At 44.4% G+C, this 20,254-nt stretch overlaps 1 protein-coding gene across 3 annotated transcripts in view; it reads right to left on the bottom strand.

The window, feature by feature from the left end:
* PSIP1 (PC4 and SRSF1 interacting protein 1) overlaps nucleotides 1-14,755 on the bottom strand; it is a 184,845-nt gene extending 170,090 nt beyond the window's left edge. Inside the window, exons 1-3 of one of the 3 annotated variants that reach the window (XM_075826692.1) lie at nucleotides 14,245-14,755; nucleotides 5,155-5,245; nucleotides 2,555-2,696 (exon numbers count right to left, since the gene is read on the bottom strand). In XM_075826692.1, the coding sequence (XP_075682807.1) occupies nucleotides 2,555-2,626 (72 nt within the window). In that variant the 5' untranslated portion in view covers nucleotides 2,627-2,696; nucleotides 5,155-5,245; nucleotides 14,245-14,755. The remainder of the gene's footprint in view (nucleotides 1-2,554; nucleotides 2,697-5,154; nucleotides 5,246-14,244) is intronic. The other 2 variants (XM_075826698.1, XM_075826707.1) reach the window with 2 other exon arrangements.
* Between the last annotated feature and the right edge of the window lie 5,499 nt (nucleotides 14,756-20,254).

Genomic DNA, 20,254 nt, shown 5'->3' with positions numbered 1-20,254 from the left:
AGAGATGGGGAGCGATTGCACTGACCGTAGCAGAGACACGCCCCCTTGCCAGTTCGGCAGACCAAGTACAAGACTGATCTCTCGCAAGAGCTGAAGAGATGAGCGCGCATGCGTGCTCTCCTCTCCACAGCTCTTACACTGTCTGTAGCAGTGACACGCCCCCTTGCCAGTTCTGCAGAAGACTGATCTTGAAAGCTGAAGAGTGAGAGCATGCTCGCGCACTCTCCTCTCTATCCTCGCTCTTGCTGTAACACTGTCCATATCTGATTGGACAGTGTCACAGCCATAGTAACACGCCCCCTTGCCAGTAGACACCCCATTGACAGTTCAGGGGGTTATTTATATATCAGCCACCAATATCTAAATAACGGCGGAGGGTATAATTTTTTTTTTAAAGTGCCCCAGGGTTAGTGCAGCCCTGCCCATTACACGCTGCACATGTATGGGGAGGTGAAAGGTTCTCTTCAAGGGATCCATCATGGGAGGTAGACTGTATCCATGGGAGAAAAAGGAGGGGCATGGAGCACAGCCACTATCTGGAAAGACTAAACCATGGTTTGGGAGAATCCAGAAATGTCCCCTAAGTCCCGAGCAAAGGACCTGGCCCATTCAGGGGGTGCCACATCAGACACTGGACAGAAGGGGGTAGAGTGGCCGCATGAAAACTTTTCATTCCACCGCCACAATTAAAAGTTACCAGAGCCACCTGCTTAATGGAATCCTCCTGTGATGAGGACATGTCACAAAAGCATGGAAGCCAGACAACCAACAGTGTCAATGGGAAGAGTGGAAAGGCTACTTCTAGTGAACCCGGCTCCAATAAGCAGACTCCCTCTCAACAGCATGATGCCAGTCGAGAAGGCATCCTAGCGCGGATGCAGGTCGGGTACTAGCATAAAAAGACCCGGCCTGAGAAACCAAGCAGGGAACAAGCAGCGCTCGTTTCCCCACCATTGAATGCTGACTGCAGTGCAGCCCACATTTGCTGGAGGGTGCGTGGGGGAGGTTCAATAGAGCAAACAAGACAATCGAGGTGGTCCCACAGATGCTCAATTGGGTTCAAGTCTGGAAAACTAGGGGGCCAGGGAAGTAAATGGAAGTCTTGTTCGTTCTCTTCCTACCACTGTCGGACATTTCAAGCCGTGTGACATGTCGCATTGTCTTGCTGGAAGATTCCATCTGCCCCAGGGGAGACAAACATCATGTATGGGTGGACGTGATCTGCAATGATGGATTCATACCCAAAATCGGTTCAGAGTCCCTACCCCATGGATAAGTGGGCCAGAGAATACCATAAAAAAAATTCCCCAGGCCATAAAGCTGCCACCCGCAGCTTGTGTTCTTCCAGCAATGGTTGCAGGGTGTTTCTTCTCTAAGGTTTCTCGTCTGATATGCCAACGTCCATCCATTCGATGAAGCAGAAAACTTGACTGATCGGAGAAGGCAACCCTTTACCAATCATCGGTGGTCCAATGCCAATACTGCCGTGCAAATTGAAGCATTTTTCTCCGATGCACCTTTGTTAGCATAGGAGCAGTAGCCATCCTTTTGCTTCAGAGCCCCATACGCAATAGTGTTCGCTGAAGTGTTTTAGACACGCGTCTGGTAGCACCCTGGTTCATTTTATAGACCCACCAGACCAACCCACAAAATCACTTCCTTCATAGGCTACGCGCTGCCGACGTCGAAAGTAGCAGGCGGTCATAATAATGCGACTCGACTGTGTATATGTCCCAGATAGGGTCCACTATCCCTAAATAACCCCCCTCCCTTAGATAAGGAAAGACAGAATCCCCAGAGTATAGGCAATGAGTAAGCCCTTGAGGGGGCCTGGGGGTTGAATACAGTCCTCACCCTCCGTAGTCTTTAGGTGTGCGCAGAGTCATTTCTTCAGTAACCTAGAACATATAGTGGGATTACTAGGACTTAAAGCGGTTATCCGGGGATCGAAAATGTAATTGCAATAATAGGATTTCCTGCTTTATGCCGGACCCATCGTTGGACAAAATGAACCAATTGACTGCCAGAAATAGCGGTCCTCATATCGGTCGTTAGGTGTCTTACACCGCTGCACATGCAGTAACCCCTTAAACTTTTGTCCGGTAGCAAGCAGTGACAATTTTAAATCTCTATGTGTGGTCTGTCTTTTTGCTATATATAGCACAATAAAGAATTGATTTTACTCTTATGGTAGTTGGGAAATAGGGCTTCTTGCCTATAGGCACTTTGTTGTTAGTTGTATATTATGCCTGCCAACTACCCAGGGTCTTCATTAGATTTTCGTTAATAAAGTAAGCAACTGACACAAATAAAATATATCAACAGACTTGATTTCAAGTCAGGTCTGCCTCCTACAAATACTAGGTTAAAACAGATTTAGCCAGTGTCTCTGGGAAGGGTATGGCCTGCCTGGTCAGAGCCAAGACTTTCCCTACCTAGTGTCAGCCTCCTAGTGGCAAGGGCTTCTATCCATGGTGCAGTGTCCCCTAACTATATAAAAGTATAAACAACAAGACCATAAGTAGACATTGTTGTATCAAATTTTCCAACTCACCCTGGCAGGCCAATGAGGATACCCCTTCATCTTGGCAAATATTAGATCTCCGGGCTTGTAATCACGAGTCATGTTGTCTTTAGATTAATCAGAGGCAGCAGCAGAATATGAAATTAATGTTTTCCGGAACTTCAAAACGTACCTACAAAAGTTACAAACAAGAAAAAGTAAGGACTTTAGTTCCCATAGAATAGCAAGTCTACCTGTCAAATAATTAACAATTTTTATTAATCCCTCTTCTTTATAAAGAATAGAAGGGCTTTTTACAGATCACTCTTCAAAATAAGGCTGCTCAATAATTTTCTACTGAGGCCTAGGCCTCACCATTGGTATTAGTCCATATAAAAATTACCTCAATTTATCTTGTGTCCTGAACATAGCAACGTTAAAATAAGCACAAAAGTGCAGCAATCTCTGATTTACCTACATAATTGTCAACCATAGCAAGCTTAGGCCTCATGCACACAGCCGTAAAATCTCTCCATAATTGCAGACCATAAAACAGTCCGCAATTACGGACCCATTCTGTTCTATTGGCCACGGCACCTTTCCGTATCGCTACGGATGGGTGTCCGTGCCGTAGAAATGTTCCGAAAATTATGGAACACGTCTGTGCTTTATTCTTTGTATGGGAGCACAGCACAAAAATGCGGCCAGCTGTGCTCTCAATCGCAGGCCGTCATTACGGGCAGGGCCGTGTGCATGGGGCCTTAGTCTGCGCATTGCCTTCCACCCCTCCGAATCTGTGTAATGTATGGGACACCCCATACATTGCACTGAAAGTGTCCCTGCTGCGGCTGTGTCACATACGGATAGTATGTGATTCAGCTGCATTTGGGAAAAGCCATAAATTACATGTTGTGTGATCAAATTGCTGCAGTAAAATTATTCTTCATTCTTTTCTCCATGATCCACCTTACTGAGAAGCGCTCTATACAATTAATCTCTGGTGAGCTAGTGTGGGGGAAAGGGGTGTAGAATGGAAGCCTAGCCTGAGCTGATCAGGCAAGAGGTGGATTTCAGACTACCCTACACTCCTATTCGATAATGTAGTCCTTAAAAATCATAGCTTTGTCCTATGAATCCCTGAAGAAATAAATCAGTTTTGTATCACGCATAGGTTTGACATACAAAAGTTTAAAGGGTTTTTCAGATTGACTTATGGGGATCCATGTGTGGTTACTTTTAGCATTTTCTGTACTTCCATAAACTATAAGAGTGTCTGCACATGCATGCCCATTTCTGACCTGCTAAACAGAATATACATTTTTTTAAAAACATCTTTAAAACCCACAGTTATACATCCACTTTAAATGCCTCTGGTCTTTCAGATATTGCCTCCTATGGTAGCATGAACTACTGTAAAACTACCATTTAAATATTTAACTTGATTAGACCGTTCTGCTTCTAAACCGCAGCATTGACTGGCAGTAAGAAACCGCTTTCCGATCTGCCTCCTAGGCTCTCGTACTCCGTACAGGATTACAATACTACAGGCATTTTACAATACTTTGAGTACAATTTACCTTAGAATAAATAAACAAGGTGATACTTTGACACACACACACACAGAGTCACAGTCTACCCTTGTAATCTATACTGACATTCCTGTTAGTAATGTTAATGGGTAGCCTTTGCAATATTACCACTGCATGATAGTAATATTTGATAGCAAGTAATTCATAAGGAAATTGTGTCCTTTATAGTGTAGGATAGGGGGTCATCCGCACTATCTAAATTGGACCTGCATTGGATAATTGTAATAATTTACATATATTTTTTACAAGTTTATTAATAAAGTTTATTATATCCAATTTTTTCAACTGAACCACAATTCTTATCCCTTCCCTTTTCCCTAATCAATAATTGTCTAAAAGTTAATGCAGACCAGATGGTGCAGAGTGAGGTTTGCAATTTTCTATACATATATTCCATTTCAGTGTCCAATATAGTGCCCAGCATGCGCCACCAGAGACATACACCCCATAAACTAATGTGGGTTCTCCTGGGTAAGGCAATACCCTACAGGTGGCTGTTATCAGCTGCCTGGGCACACAGCAGGGCCCAGAAGGGAAAGATGAGGGGGATAAGCTGTGCGGAGTGCATCAGGGTAAGTAAAACTGGGGTAGAGTAAAAAAAATCAAGGGATGTATGATACATTTTAAAACACATTTTTATACAGAGTCCTGGTTTTTCGGGACACGTGTCACATTGATATATTGTGTCCTTCCTTATCCCCCTCTTATAGCAGACTTTGGCAAGAAGGGAAAAAGTCAAGAGGTGCAGTTTGGGGAACTTCTTCTGGAAAGTGTTGCCCTGGTACGATGCATGTGGCCTCGCTTCCAGAAGTACTGGGTGCCCCCCCCTTCCTGGTCCCTAAAAATTAGTTTCTTAATAATGTGCACGGCCTGCTTCTTATATCACACCGCATGGCGCTGTATGGCTTCAGGACTTGATCTGACAAGGCCATACCCTCCCATGTACCTATTGTAGTCTGGTTTGGGAGCCTCTGTACTGGTACATGGGTACTGGTGTGACATCTCTCTTGTCCTTGTACTTGACACACAATATGTTGCTGCTAGAATGTGCCCTACTCTCACCTTGGCCAAGCAGAGTCTTAGGGAGGCCTCTCAGATTTCTTCTAGCAGTGCCGCATGACTTCTGGAAGTGAGGCACTTGAAGAGTGGGGCGCTGGTATAAAAAAAAAAAAATTATCCAGGTAGAGGTAGTAACCCTGGTCCAGCAATAGGTGCACCAAATCCCACACAATTTTTACATTAACTCCCAGTAAAGGGGGGGGGGGGGGGGCATTCTGGGGGTTGAATACTGGTGTCCTACCCTTCATATATCCTAAATTTGTAGGTATACCCTGATCCACTCTCACACAGCTTATACATCTTCACGCCATACCTTGCCCTCTTACTCGGCAGGTACTGGAATTAGAAACTAGACCCTTCAAAGTATTCACAACCGCATTTAGAAAGTTAATTAACCCTTTAGGTGTTTTACAGGAATTTAGAGCAAAGTAGAGGTGAAATTTACATATTTCTTTTGTCAGAAAATAGCAATTAGACCTACCGGTAATTGTATTTCTAGGAATCCATCATGACAGCACTACAGGAGGTTGCCCTATTGACCTCTGTAGGGACAGGAAGACAGAGAGGTTAAGAGGCCCCTCCCACCACCCCTTGCCAGTGTTTTTCAATTACTACACCAGGATGGATGCAACCCTATTTTATTTCTAGGGATAATAACTGACATGTTAATTGCACAAATCAGAATTCAATAAGGGAGGGAATGTAAGGGTGCTGTCATGATGGATTCCTGGAAATACAAATACCGGTAGGTCTAATTCCTATTTTCCAGTACATCCCTCATGACAGCACCACAGGAGCAATACCAGATTATAATGCTCAGGGCGGGACTACGGATTGGAGGACTTTCCGTCAAAAACTTAAATCCGTATCGGACAGAACATCGAGCCTATAATGTTTGCAAAACGTATCATGGCTTGACCAAGTGGCAGCTCTGCAGATTTGGTCCATAGAGGCTTCTCTTCTTTCTGCCCAGGATGCCGAAACTGCCCTCGTTGAATGGGCTCTGATGTCTTGTGGGGCACATAGTCCTTGGGACTAGTAGGCTTCTTGTATGGTAGTTTTTACCCATCTCGCTAGAGCCTTTCTTTCCTCTATTCTTTCCCCCAAACAGGACAAATAGATTTTTATCTTGTCTCCAGGAGGAGGTTCTATCCAGATAATGAAGAATTGTTCGCCTGACATCCAGGCAATGGAATTTTTCTTCTTGTTGGTTTTTTGGATCTGGATAAAAGGTAGAATTATTTCTTGTTCTCAATGGAAAGCAGTAGATACCTTTTGGAATAAAGGAAGGGTCCAGCTTTAGGATGATCTTATCCTCTTGTACTTTTAGGTACGGTTCTATGACCGACAGAGATTGGATTTCTCCAATCATTCTTGCTGAAGTAATAGCGACTAAAAATGCAGCTTTTAGAGTTAAAAAGTGCATACTAATTGTGTCAAGAGGCTCAAAGGGGGGCTCACAAAGAGTCGTTAACACTACATTCAAATCCCAGGTAGGAACTGATTTCTTTAGGGAAGGTTTCAGTTTAGAGACCGCTTGAGTGAATCTTCTGATCCACCGATGATCAGCCAGAGGAGTGTTAAAAAAAATTATCTAAGGCTGAAATCTGTACTTTTAAAGGTACTAGGACTAAGTCCCTTCTTGAATCCCGATTGTAAAAAATCTAGGATTTTTGCGATGTTGGGAGAAAAGGGGTCTGGTCCTGGGTTTCCATACCAGGAACAGAATTTCTTCCAAATTTTTTGCTAGATTTTTGAGGTAACTTCTTTATGACTTGATAAGATAGTTGAAATTACCTCATCTGACAGACCATGGTTTCTCAAGATCTGCCTTTCAGGATCCAGGCTGACAATTTCAGAGTTTCTATTCCTTGAAAGAATAAGGGACCTTGTGAGAGAAGATTCTCCCTGACTGGGAGCATGATAGGGTCTTCCAACGCTAGGTATTTTACGATTGGAAACCAACTTATTTTTGGCCAATAGGGAAGAATAATGATGAGCTGTCAAATCTTCCTGGATTTTTCTTAATACCATAGGTATTAGAGGAAACAGAGGAAAGGCATAGGCCAGATCCATGTCCCAGGGTTGGGACAATGCATCTACTCCCAATGGGTTGTCTCTGAGATTTAGGGAGAAGAATGTCTCTACTTGGGAGTTTTTCCTCGTGGCAAACAGGTCTATTTGTGGATAACCCCATTTTCGGGTTAAGGACAGAAAGACTTCCCTGTTTAGGGACCATTCTCCAGGGACTCCCTTGTCTATGTTTGTGCAGAGCCACCACAGGAGGGATGATTTCACAGTCTCGGAAATTTGAATTTTTGAATTCAGGGAGTTCTGTTTTCGATCCCACTGGGGCAAGATCAGATTCTGTAAGGGTCTGGAGTGAAATTGGCTCCATGGAATAGATTGGATGCAAGACGTCATCAATCCCAACATCCGCATACATTCCCTTTTGGAACAGACGTCTTTCCCCCAAAATTTCCTTACTTCTGCCAGTAGGAGTATTTGTTTCTCTCTTGGGAGGAAGGAATGTTGAAGGGAGGAGTCTAGCAGTACTCCTAAGAAGACCTTCTGTTTCTGGGGAGGAAGACTCGACTTCTGAAAGTTGATTATCCATCCCAATTCCTGTAGTAGGGAAAGAACCTGTGACCGATGACTGTCTAAGATAGACGGAGTATCTGCCGTCAACAAGAAGTCGTCTAGGTATGGGATAATTACTATACCCTGACTTCTTCTTACGAATGCCATGATCTCTGCCATAATGTTTGTAAAAATTCTGGGGGCGGAGGAAATGCCGAAAGGGAGGCAGACAAACTGGAAGTGGAGAATGGAAGGACCGTCCTAAATAGCGAAACTGAGGAATCTCTGGTACGCGGGGTGGATAGGAACGTGATAATACGCATCCTTTAAATCGATCATACACATTGATGCCTCTTCCCTTATTAGAGGAATAGTCGATCTGATAGACTCCATCTTGAATTTTCGATATTTCACCCATTTGTTTAGGACCTTCAGGTTGATTATTGTCCTGTAGGAACCGTTTGGTTTTTTGACTAAGAAGATTTTTGAATAGTGGCCTTTGCATATTTCGTTGTGGGGAACTGGAGAAATGGCTCTCAATTTGAGTAGTTTCTGGACGTCCTGGATAAGGATCTGATGAAGGTCTTTTGCTTGGTACTGGGTTATTAGAAATTTCTCTGGAGGAATGGAGGAAAATTCTATTTTGTACCCTTCTATGATCTTTAGAACCCAGGGGTTCTGGGTAATTCTCGACCATTTGGGATAAAATTGTAGGAGTCTTCCTCCTATGCTCTTGGCGTCATTGCTTTGAGGGCTGGAATGAATTATTTGGGTTAAGGAGATATCCTCGACCCCTTTTCCCTTTGGGGTAACTCCAGCGACCAGACTTCCCTTTCCCGCTGTAGTTCTGTAAGGCCGGATCCCTCTGTTGGCGAAATCTTCCAAACTGAGGGGGTCTTTTTGGTTTCTCTTCAGGAAACCCCTTTTTCTTGTCTGCTGCACTCTCCAGCATGTTATCGAGGAGAGGACCGAACATTAGAGACCCTGTAAACGGGATAGAACACAATTTGTTCTTGGACTTCGTATCTCCTGACCACATTTTGAGCCATAATGCTCTTCTAGCAGCATTTGAGAGAGCACCATTCCTGGCAGCAAATCTAATAAATTCCGCTGAAGCGTCTACCAAGAATCCAGTTGCCATTTTTAGTAAAGGTAGAGATTCTAATAGATCTTGTCGTGATGTCTTCATCATCAAATGGGACTCCAGCTGGTTTAACCATATAAACATTGCTCTTGCTACTGATGTGGCCGCAATATTAGTCGAGATCAAAGCAGAGGAAGATTCCCATGCTCTTTTCATAGCCCGTCTGCCTTTCGGTCCATGGCGTCCCTCAACTGCGAGGAATCTTCAAATGGGATTGCGTTTTTTTTAGCAACCCTGGCTACCGGGACATCTACTTTTGGGATCTCATCCCAAGGTTTTTAGTGTCTTCTGGATCAAAGGGAAGTCTGTTTTTAAAATCTCTTGAAATGAAGAGCCTTTTTTCTGAATCTTCCCATTCAGTTGTCACCATTCTTTTGAGATTTTCGTTTACCGGAAAAACCTTTGTTTTCTTTTCCGTTAGACCTCCAAACATCTCATCCTGGATGGTATGCGGTTGGTCTTCTTCGGGAATATCCATGGTTTCCCGTATTGCTTGAATTAAGGTATCAGACATCTCGGAAGAGAAGAAATTTTTTTTCTCTTGAGTGGAAGAAGTTGAAGGCAAGAGTTCCTCTCCTCCTAACTCACCCTCCGATAGGTAATAACACTCCTGCTCCGAGTCAGACCCCTGAGAGGGAGGACAATATTTTTGATCCACTTCCATCCGTGGTCTTTTTGCCCGGGAGGGGGAGGGAGTTTGAGGAGGGGCGAGGGAGGCTACTGACTGACCCACTTCTTCACGAATCATAGCCCTAAGTTCAGACATGAACGTTGGTTGTTCCTCCTTTAGTATTTTTGCAATACAATCCTGACACAATTGTTTCCTATGGGACTCTGGCAATTTTTTTGCACAAGTCGCACATCTTTTAACCTTCTTTTTATCAGTTTGTCTCTGAGAGGAATCTTTATCCTAGAGAAAACAGAAGGTAGGTAAAGTATGGTCTGCATACATAAGGGGTCATAACCCTTACCCCAAGGGTGAGACTTACGTGACCCTGGGACATATCTGGAGTTCCATCAGGACGAGGAAGTTCCATACCGCGACAGGTAACAGGCAATGCAATATGCAAGCCACAAAAATAATCCAAGTTAGAGTTATCAGCTCTAACTACATACCTGTGCGTGTCCCTTTAAATGCGGGCGTTTTGAATTTCCCGCCTTCCAAGATGGCCGCGGACTGGAAGTAGCTCGACGTCATTTCCGGTCGGCTATTCGTCTCCAGCATGTTTTCCTTTGGAGTGCAGCCGCCATAGCCAGCGACTGAGGCTTGCTATGCGGCGCAGCGAGGATCCCTGCCGATGCGTCCACGTTTATGGAGCTGCCGGTCCCCGCCTGGTCCGCCTGCTTGGGAATCCCCAGCCCCCACACACTACCCGAACCCTGCCTAGGATTCCTCTGGTAGGTGTCTCAGGGTGGGAGCTAAGGGACCCCTCGTTCGAGGGGTGTTAGCCTGGGCTTCAGGGGGAAGAGAAGGGGGAGTGCACGGACCCCCCGATCTTGCCCCCTGCCCGAGTTTCTTTTTCCTGCCGTGATACAGGAGCGACGTCTCTCTGCTCCTGACCCTGTGGGGACAGGAAGAACACTGGCAAGGGGTTGTGGGAGGGGCCTTTTAACCTCTCTGTCTTCCTGTCCCTACAGAGGTCAATAGGGCAGCCTCCTGTAGTGCTGTCATGAGGGATGTACTGGAAAATCTTTTATTCCATTTTTTCCTGTAAAACAGAAGGTTTTACCAGAGAAAACACAACTCAATATTTATTTCCCAGATTCTGCAGTTTTGAGAAATATCCCACATGTGGCCCTAGTGCAGTAATGGACTGAAGCACTGGCCTCAGAAGCAAAGGAGCACCTCTTTTTTAATTAGGCACCATGTCCGGTTTGAAGAGGTCTTGTGGTGCCAAAACAGTGGAAAACCCCCAAAAGTAACCCTATTTTGGAAACTAGACCCCTTGAGGAATTGCAGTTTTCATGGGGTGCATGCGGCTTTTTGATCAGTTTTTATTCTATTTTTAAGTGGCGTGGACACTAAAAAACAGCAATTCTACTATTGTTTTTTATTGTATTTTTTTTTGCAGCGTTCACCGTGTGCTATGACATATTCACTTTATTCTGCGGGGCGATACGATTACGGCGATACCATATGTTGATAGTTTTTTTTTATGTCTTATGGCGTTTGCACGATAAAATACTTTTTGTAAAAAATCATTTACTTTTTGTGTTGCCTTAGGCCCCATGCACACGATCGTGCTTTTGCGGCCGCAATTCCCACGAAAATCCACGGGAGAATTGCGGCCCCATTCATTTCTATGGGGCCATGCAAACGAGTTTTTACAGTCTGTGCATGGCCCGGGAGCCCGCACCGCAGAAAGAACGGACATGCCTTATTACTGCCGTCTTCTGCGGTCCAGGCTCATTGAAAATAAATGGCCGCGGCCATGTGCATGGCCCGTGATTTGCGGGCGACTCGCGGCTGACAGTCCGCAGCCGGCCAACCCGAAAATCACAGCCGTGCACATGGCTACGGTCGTGTGCATGAGGCCTCATTCTAAGAGACAGAACTTTTTTATTTTTCTATCAAGAAAGCCGTGCGAGGACTTGTTTTTTGCGTAACGAACTGCAGTTTCAATTAGTACTATTTTTAGGTACATGCGACTTTTTGATTTCTTATTCCATTTTTTGGGAGGTGAAGTGACAAAAATTTTTTTTTAATTCTGGTATGGTTTATTGTTCTTTTCTTTTAGGTCGTTCACCGTGCGGGATAAATAACGAAATAATTTTGTAGTTCAGGCCGTGACGGACGCGGCAATACCAATTATGTATAGTTTATTTGTTTATCTATTTTTATTAATAATAAAGGACTGATAAAGGGAAAAAGGGTGATTTTTACTTTTATTTTAACACAACTTTTTTTTACTTTATTACTTTGTCCCACTAGGGGACTTGAGGGCAGGAGGCCCTGATCGCTATTCTAATACACTGCACTACATGTGTAGTGCAGTGTATTAGAGCTGTCAGCAGGCATAGTGGGTCCTGACTGTCAGGACCCACTAGGCTTCCCTCAATGGCATAGCCGGACGCCATTGTTATGCGTCCGGTTGCCATAGCAACCATCTCCGGCCGCTATCGTGTAGCAGGCCTTCGATGGTGGTTTAACCCTTAAAAAGCTGCGATCGCGGCTTTTAAGGAGTTAATCAGCGGGGACAAAGCGATCAGTCCCTGCTGTAGGAGCTGCGGCAACTTCTGTACGAGACAGCTGTCACAGCACCTGTATGTGTCGGGAAGACGGCCGAAATGGCTGTGACGTACTATTAGGTCATGGAGCGAGAACGATACAGCTACCATGACCTAATAGTACGTCCAGGAGCGGGAAGGGGTTAAAATCTGACATGTCACTTTATGTGGTAATAACTTTACAATGATGGGTTTCCACTAGACCTGTCGGAGGAACCCATCAACAGAAAGGCAAAAGGAAACCATAACTTCCATTTGCATTACCATTGATTTCAATGGTAATGCTTCCGTTGCAAATGGTTACCGCTTACCTGTTCCGCAAGGTTTTCGTTTTTTTGACTGAAACAATAGCGTAATAGACCACATTTGGGCAATACCCCATATGTGGTCGTGAACTGCTATTTGGACACAAAGCAAGGCTCTAAAAGTCGACTATGCACGATCCCGATCGTTACTTTGAAGTGTCGGGTGTATCATACAGCCGACACTCTCATTGTATGGAGCAGGCTCGGCCCGTGAGCCTGCTCCATATTTCCTCTACCCGGCTATGACGTAAGTATACGTCGGTAAGAGGTTAAAAGGGGTTTTCAAAGTTAAAACGCGTATGTGTTAATGCTTTTAACTTGTAAATGTAGATACATTTGTAATGTACTTACAGTTTCCAAACTGGCCTCATTTCCCGATGCTGCCGTGGGGCACATGACTGGTAATGTCCCTCTCTGCCCAGCGTATTTATCATCTGATTTCTTCCTGGTATAGAGAAGAAAAGCAGGGACTGCGCATGCACGTTACTGGCTGTATAACAGAACAGCCCATACACAACACGGCACTAGTGACGTGTTGTATACCAGGAAGAAAATTGATAAACACAGTGGGCAGAGAGGGACATTACCAGTCATGTGCCCCACGGCAGCATCGGGAAACGGGGCCAATTTGGAAACTAAGTACATTACAAATGCATTTACATCAAGTTAAAAGCATTAACACATACAAGTTAATTCAGAAAACCCCTTTAATGTAAGGTTCTGGTCACATCTGAATTGGAGCTCTGTCACAAATTCGGCCATACTTAACAGGAGAAAAAAAAAGCGCAGGTTGCAGTAATATTTTTGCAGCGAAACGACGGACACCACGACTGAACCCAACAGACCCTATTATAAAAGTTAATGAGGCCCCATTGGTGTTGAAACAGAAATGTTAATGTGAACTCAGCCTTAAAAGGGGTTGGCCCATGAAAAACAACCTATACATAAAATAAGTACTAAAAGCATGATCGCTGTAGGTCTAACCACTGGCAACGAGAACGAGTGTCCCATGCCGCCTTTTGATTGGAGCGTCAGTCACGCGTGCGCACTACCACTCCAGTCATTCGCTATAGCCCAATGGACAATAAACGGAGTGAAAGCGCACGCGCCTAACTATCGCTACATTCAAAACGAGGGAAATGGGACGATCGCTCTCCTGATCTCTGGGGGACCCACAGCTATTATCACCTATCCTGTGGCTAGGGGATATATTTTCATAGGCTACTGACCTTAGCCATAGCAAACAATCACACTCCAGCTTTCAGGCAGTTTGCATGGTGTCCTCCCACATTAGCTTGTATACATGCACATGCCCTTTAACAGCCTTGGCATAGATGCCAGTGATGCACAGAGCACACGTTATTCTACAACAAAGCAGACACACCCCCTTCTCATGTTTACCCATCATCGTGTAATATGGAAAACTGTGGGTGGCAAAGCATATAAAATGCACTAACCATCGACCGTTATGGAGGGAGTACAAAATAAAGACAAAGCTGGCATCGGAGCACTTAGCCCTGGCGCAAGTTGATGTGCATGCAGCTCTATGAATGAAAGTAGGCACACCACATGTGCCAGTCTTATTACTGACAGCTCCTGTATGGTTTGCGGCAATCACATACGTTCCAGTAAGTGTGCCCTAATCTCCCTCACACTCCCCCTTTCTTCCCTGCACACAACATGGAGCGGAGGCTGCAGAGAGGCGGTACACACCAGCACAAACACCCGTCCTCCTCCAGCGATACACGAAGGCTATTTATATCAGGCGGCGCTCACGCACTTCTAGAAAGAACGTGAGGTAATGAAGACAGCGGCATCATGGCTTCCAGTACTTACACCATTTACGTTTCAGATAGCGGAAAGCCTAGACGTTCTATGGCACTGTACGGTGTCGCTTTCACAGTATCACGGCAGATGAGTCTTACCTCTCTCGTGTTGTTATTGCTCGGCAGCCTATATACTCCAGACTACTGCTCCCTCTCCCGCCTGCAGCCAGATCAGCTCCCCTCCTCCGGCGTGCTCACTAGCTACACAGGGGAGGAACACACGCACTCCACTCCCGCCAAAACTGGAAGCAGTGGCGCTTATGCACAGGCCTCAATATAATACTCGGCTCCCTCCGAAAGTAGCGCAGATTGTGGGCCTGCCCTTATTTTAGTACGTTTGTGAATGTACACCCCAGCTGAAGACTTGGTGAATCCCTATTTTGTTAAAGTGGTGCAGCCCAACTCTTTCCTCCCTCTCTTTGAATGAAAGGAAGGCTGCCTGGCAGATTTAGTGCTGCGTGGACGAGATGTGTTTAGAATCGGAAGCTAGTAAGCGTGACCCTATTATCCAAGTATAAGCAGTTCTGTCCGCTGTTTAGTGGAAGAATACAGCATTTTATATAAATACATGCAGTCATGTAATTGGGTCATGCAGCCTTGATGGCAATAGCTACCAATCAGGTTTTAGCCTTCATTTTCCAAACAGAACAAGGATATAAAATGGACTTTGGTTGCTATGGGAAACAAGACCAGGAGGCCTACTATGTGTACAATCCATTTAACCCATTGAGGAACAGGGCAGTTCTGACCTTCAGGACGAAGATTTTTTTATTTTATTCTCTTTGCACTCTGGCGGTCATATTTTTAGGTCAAAGTATCTGTGTGTCGCCATGTTTTTGGCAGGACCCCCTTTAGCTGCCATATTTTGGTACATATACATTACCGTTTAACTTGTATTCATTTTTATTTTAAGGAAAAATGCTGAAAAAATAAAATTCTGTACTTCATAATTTGTTATACATTTATTTTTCGGACTATAAGACGCACCTGACTATAAGACGCACCCAGGTTACAGACAATAGAAAATAGGAAAACATTTCATATTTTACTTCTTTTACAAAGAAAAAACTGTTGTCTGAGACCCATAACTTTTATATTTTTTCATAGTTTGAGCGGTGTGAGGGCTTATTTTTTGCGTGACGAGCTGTAGTTTTCATTAGCACCATTTTTTGGTACATATGATTTTTTTTATCACTTTTTATTTCATTCTTTTTAGCGCTATGGTGACCAAAAAAACAACGATTCTGGGGTTTAACATTTTTTGTTTTTACGTTGTTCACCATGCGATATTGTAATTGTTCGGACTTTCCCCGTTCTATCTTACCTGACTCCGCTGTCTCCCGGCCACTTCCTGGTTAGGTGGTCGGGTGTTACGGAAACAGCCGAGTGCTCGCTGAGCTACGCTGTTTCTGGAACTTCCAGAGAAGTAAATGGGAATTACGGAAACAGCGACCATGTATGCTGTTTTTGTAGCTACCGAGTTCCGGAAACATCGTAGCTCGCTGTGCTACGCTGTTTCTGTAATCCCCGTTCACTTCTATGGAAGTTCCGGAAAAGGTGTATCTCAGCGAGCACTCGGCTGTTTCCGTAACACTCGACCACCTAACCAGGAAGTGGCCGGGAGACAGCGGAGTCAGATAAGATAGAACAGGGTTTAGGGGGCCCCGTTCTAGAGATAGATGCGGGTCTAACCTCTGGGACCCACACCTATCTGACATTTATGACATATCCTGTGGATATGTTATAAATGTCCTTCATGGGAAGACCCCTATAAATGCAGCGGGCGCTATTGACCGCGGCATTTAACTAGTTAAATGGCCAGGAAAAGCGCCATCGCTGTTCCTGGCCATTAGAGCAGCGTGTCAGCTGTAAAACACAGCTGACACCTGCATTGTATGGATAAACATCCCCTCACCGCTCCATGATGTCCCGGCACATCATGAGTCGGGAAGGGGTTAAGTAAGAAGCGGTCGGGGGGCCCGGGTCCCTTGACTGCCGACTACAAGACGCAGGGACAAGATTTATGCTTGCTAAAAACTGCATCTTATAGTCCGAAAAATACGGTATATTTAAAGAGGCTCTGTCACCAGATTATAAGTGCGCTATCTCCTACATAATCTGATCGGCGCTGGAATGTAGATAACAGTGGTTTTTATTTTGTAAAACGATAATTTTTGAGCAAGTTATGAGCAATTTTAGATTTATGCTAATTCTTTTCTTAATGCCCAACTAGGCGTGTTTTAACTTTTTACCAACTGGGCATTGTACAGAGGAGTGTATGACGCTGACCAATCCGCATCATACACTTTTCTCTCCATTCATGTCCATTTGTACTCAGCACAGCGTGATCTCGCGAGGACGAGATGTCTATTCACACTCCCGACACTTCGGTAAAGTTTGTGTGGGATTTAATCACAGCACAGCGAGATCACGCTGTGCTATATGAGTAGCTCCCACACAAACTTTACCGAAGTGTCGGGAGTGTGAATAGACATCGCTCCCTGGCTGGAGTTGATGTCTATTCACTCTCAAGACACTTCAGCAAAGTTAATGTGGGTGTATGTGACAGCACATCGTGATTTAGCAAGATCACGCTGGGCTGAGTACAAATGGACATGAATGGAGAGAAGTGCATCACGCTGATTGGTCCTGAGCACAATCGTTACTCTGAAGTGTCGGCTGTAACATACAGCCGACACCGGCAATGTATGGAGCGGGTTCACTCCGTGAGCCTGTTCCATACTTCCCCGACTTTGGCAAATCCGCAGTATTTACGCAACGTGTGAACTGAACGTAAATCCCCAAACACACCCGACACTCCCCCCCCCCCCCCTCTGCCGGTCTGTGGAAAAATTGTCTTGTGTGAAACTAGCCATTGGTTAAATAAAGTTGGGGACCGTTGCTTTACAGGATCTGGACTTTGCTGCTGAGAATCCCCAAGTCGCTAACCCAGAGTAGTGTCCGTTTGCAATGGCTGACCTATACAGGAAAGGATAACACAATGAGGCTGGGGTTAGACCTAGACTTTTGTTTTGTAGTGAGAGATAAATCGCTCTCCATAGGAATGCATTAGACTAGAGCTAATTATCTAAAAAAAAAAAAGCTGTGATATCGCTGTGATAAATCGCTGTCCATAGGAATGCATTTGAGTAGCTTTAAAATCTCTTCAAAATCCCCCCCCCCCCGACAATCGTGTAGCTCTGAAATCCCAGCGTGTAGCAGTTAAAAAAAAATCTCTAGCAAATTTATTGGAGGGATTTTAAAGATATTTTGAAGCTATTTAAAGAGGCTCTGTCACCAGATTTTGCAACCCCTATCTGCTATTGCAGCAGATAGGCGCTGCAATGTAGATTACAGTAACGTTTTTATTTTTAAAAAACAAGCATTTTTGGCCAAGTTATGACCATTTTTGTAGTTATGCAAATGAGGCTTGCTAAAGTCCAACTGGGCGTGTTTAAAAGTAAAAGTCCAACTGGGCGTGTATTATGTGTGTACATCGGGGCGTTTTTACTTTTTTTACTAGCTGGGCGTTCTGACGAGTAGTATCATCCACTTCTCTTCAGAACGCCCAGCTTCTGCCAGATCACGCTGTGACGTTACTCACAGGTCCTGCATCGTGTCAGACGAGCGAGGACACATCGGCACCAGAGGCTTCAGTTGATTCTGCAGCAGCATCGGCATTTGCAGGTAAGTCGATGTAGCTACTTACCTACAAACGCTGATGCTGCTGCAGAATCAACTGTAGCCTCTGGTGCCGATGTGGCCGACACGATGCAGGACCTGGGGCGGGAAGTGAGTGACGTCACAACGTGATCTCTCGAGAACACGCTATGTGTCTGCACTGCCAGAAGCTGGGTGTTAACGAACAGAAGTGGATGATGCTGATTCTAACGCCCAGCTAGTAAAAGAAGTAAAAACGCCCCGATGTACGCACATAATACACGCCCAGTTGTACTTTTACTGTAAACACGCCCAGTTGTACTTTTGCAAGCCTCATTTGCATAAATACAAAAATGGTCATAACTTGGCCAAAAATGCTAGTTTTTTAAAAAGAAAAACGTTACTGTAATCTACATTGCAGCGCCGATCTGCTGCAATAGCAGATAGGGGTTGCAAAATCTGATGACAGAGCCTCTTTAATGCACTCCTATGGACAACGATTTATCACAGCAATTTTTTTTTTTTTTGTGACATAATTAGCCCTAGACTAATGCATTCCTATGGACAGAAATTTATCGCTCACTACAAAATAAAAGTAATTCTAGCCCCAGCCTAGGAAGTACCTTGGCAGCAGGCAATGTAGTAAGGTATCTTAGGTACCCTTGGAATGATGGGTGATTGGAGGTGGAGCATTGTTTAACTATTACTTGACTAAAGCAATAGTGTATGGTCACAGGCCCAAGGAATACAAAGAAGTATAAGGCCATGTGCACGGCCGGGTTTTTCAGGTCGGCCGGCCGGCCACGGAGTGTCACCCGCGAGCCGCCCGCAAATCGCGGGCCGTGCACATTGCCACGTCCATTATTTTCTATGAGACCAGGCTCCTGGGCCATGCACGGACCGTGGAAACCACGGTCGTGTGCATGGGCCCATAGAAATGAATGGGGTGGTAATTCTCCCGTGGAATTGCGGCCGCAAAAGCACGTTCGTGTGCATGGGGCCTAACACGAACGTGTTAGGTTGCTTAGGGAAACGGAGCAATGCACCGATCGTGGAGAAGTTAGTAACAGTGCGATCAGCGCAGTTAGTGACAGACACGAATGCAGCGATACCAAATATGTATAGTTTTTTTTTTATATTTTAGTACTTTTGTACAATAATAACATGTTTTATGGAAATTGTGAGTCTTTTTTGTGTTGCTGCATTCCGAGAGCCATAACCTTTTTTATTTTTTGCGTCGATTAAGCCGTATGATGGTTTGGTTTTTGAAGGATAAGTTGTAGCTTTTATTCATACCATTCTGGGGTACATACAGTATAGTTCATTAACTCATTTTAATCAAAAATTGGTGGGGGGTGTAAAATAACAGCAAATTCACCATCATTTATTTATTTTTTCATGCCATATCTATTAAGTTTTCTTGTATGGGTTGCTACAATTGTACCGTTTTTTTTAATATAAGGTTTACCATACTTTTTTAAAAATAAAATTATTTTTAATGAAAAAAGGGGTTTATTTTTTGTGACAGAAATGTAACATTTTTGGTAAACTTTATAAACCCCCCGGCGACATGTGACATTACAGCTGCCAAGGGGGAGTATGGAGCAGACTCACTCACTTGATTTACTTAAATAGGAGCAGAGCTGCTGCACGGCCGCTATACTGTAGTGGGAGCCTTCTGCTTCTGGCATCGACCACTGCATAACTTGTAGAAGAGCTGATCAGTGTAGGGTCTGGGTGTTGGACCCCGGAATCATATACTGATTATCTATCCTGTTCATAGGTCATCAGTATAAAAAACAGCCTCCAAACTGGACAACCCCTTTAAGGACTATAGTGGAAGTTGTAATGGTCACCCAGCTTTCTCAGAAGCAGATATAACAGAACAACATATGGTCATTGACATTTGGGGGTCATTGACATTTTTGCCATGCATGCACATGGCTATTCTCTCTGAAGTCAGTGGAGAGTGATGGAAACGCTGAGATCGGCTCTATAATGTAGGTGACAGTAATGCTTTTTATTTAAAAAAACAATCTATTTTTACCACTTTATTAGCGATTTTAGATTTATGCTAATGATTTGCTTAATGCCCAAGTGGGCGTATTTTTATTTTAGACCAAGTGGGCGTTGTACAGGGGAGTGTATGACGCTGACCAATCAGCATCATGCACGCCTCTCCATTCATTTTCTCAGCGTATAGGGATCCTGCTAGATCCTTATGTGCTGTCTTATACTAACACATTAACAATACTGAAGTGTTTAGACAGTGAATAGACATTCCACGGGATGTCTATTCACAATCCCTGCACTTCGTTACTCTGTCTGTGGTAGTTACAGCAGAGGAAGCGTGATCTCAC

The sequence above is a fragment of the Rhinoderma darwinii genome, chromosome 1 (assembly GCF_050947455.1).
Source record: "Rhinoderma darwinii isolate aRhiDar2 chromosome 1, aRhiDar2.hap1, whole genome shotgun sequence".
In the NCBI taxonomy this organism is placed as follows: domain Eukaryota; kingdom Metazoa; phylum Chordata; class Amphibia; order Anura; family Rhinodermatidae; genus Rhinoderma; species Rhinoderma darwinii.
The sequence above is the reverse complement of the archived record's forward strand: the minus strand, read 5'-3'. Positions and strand labels throughout refer to the sequence as shown.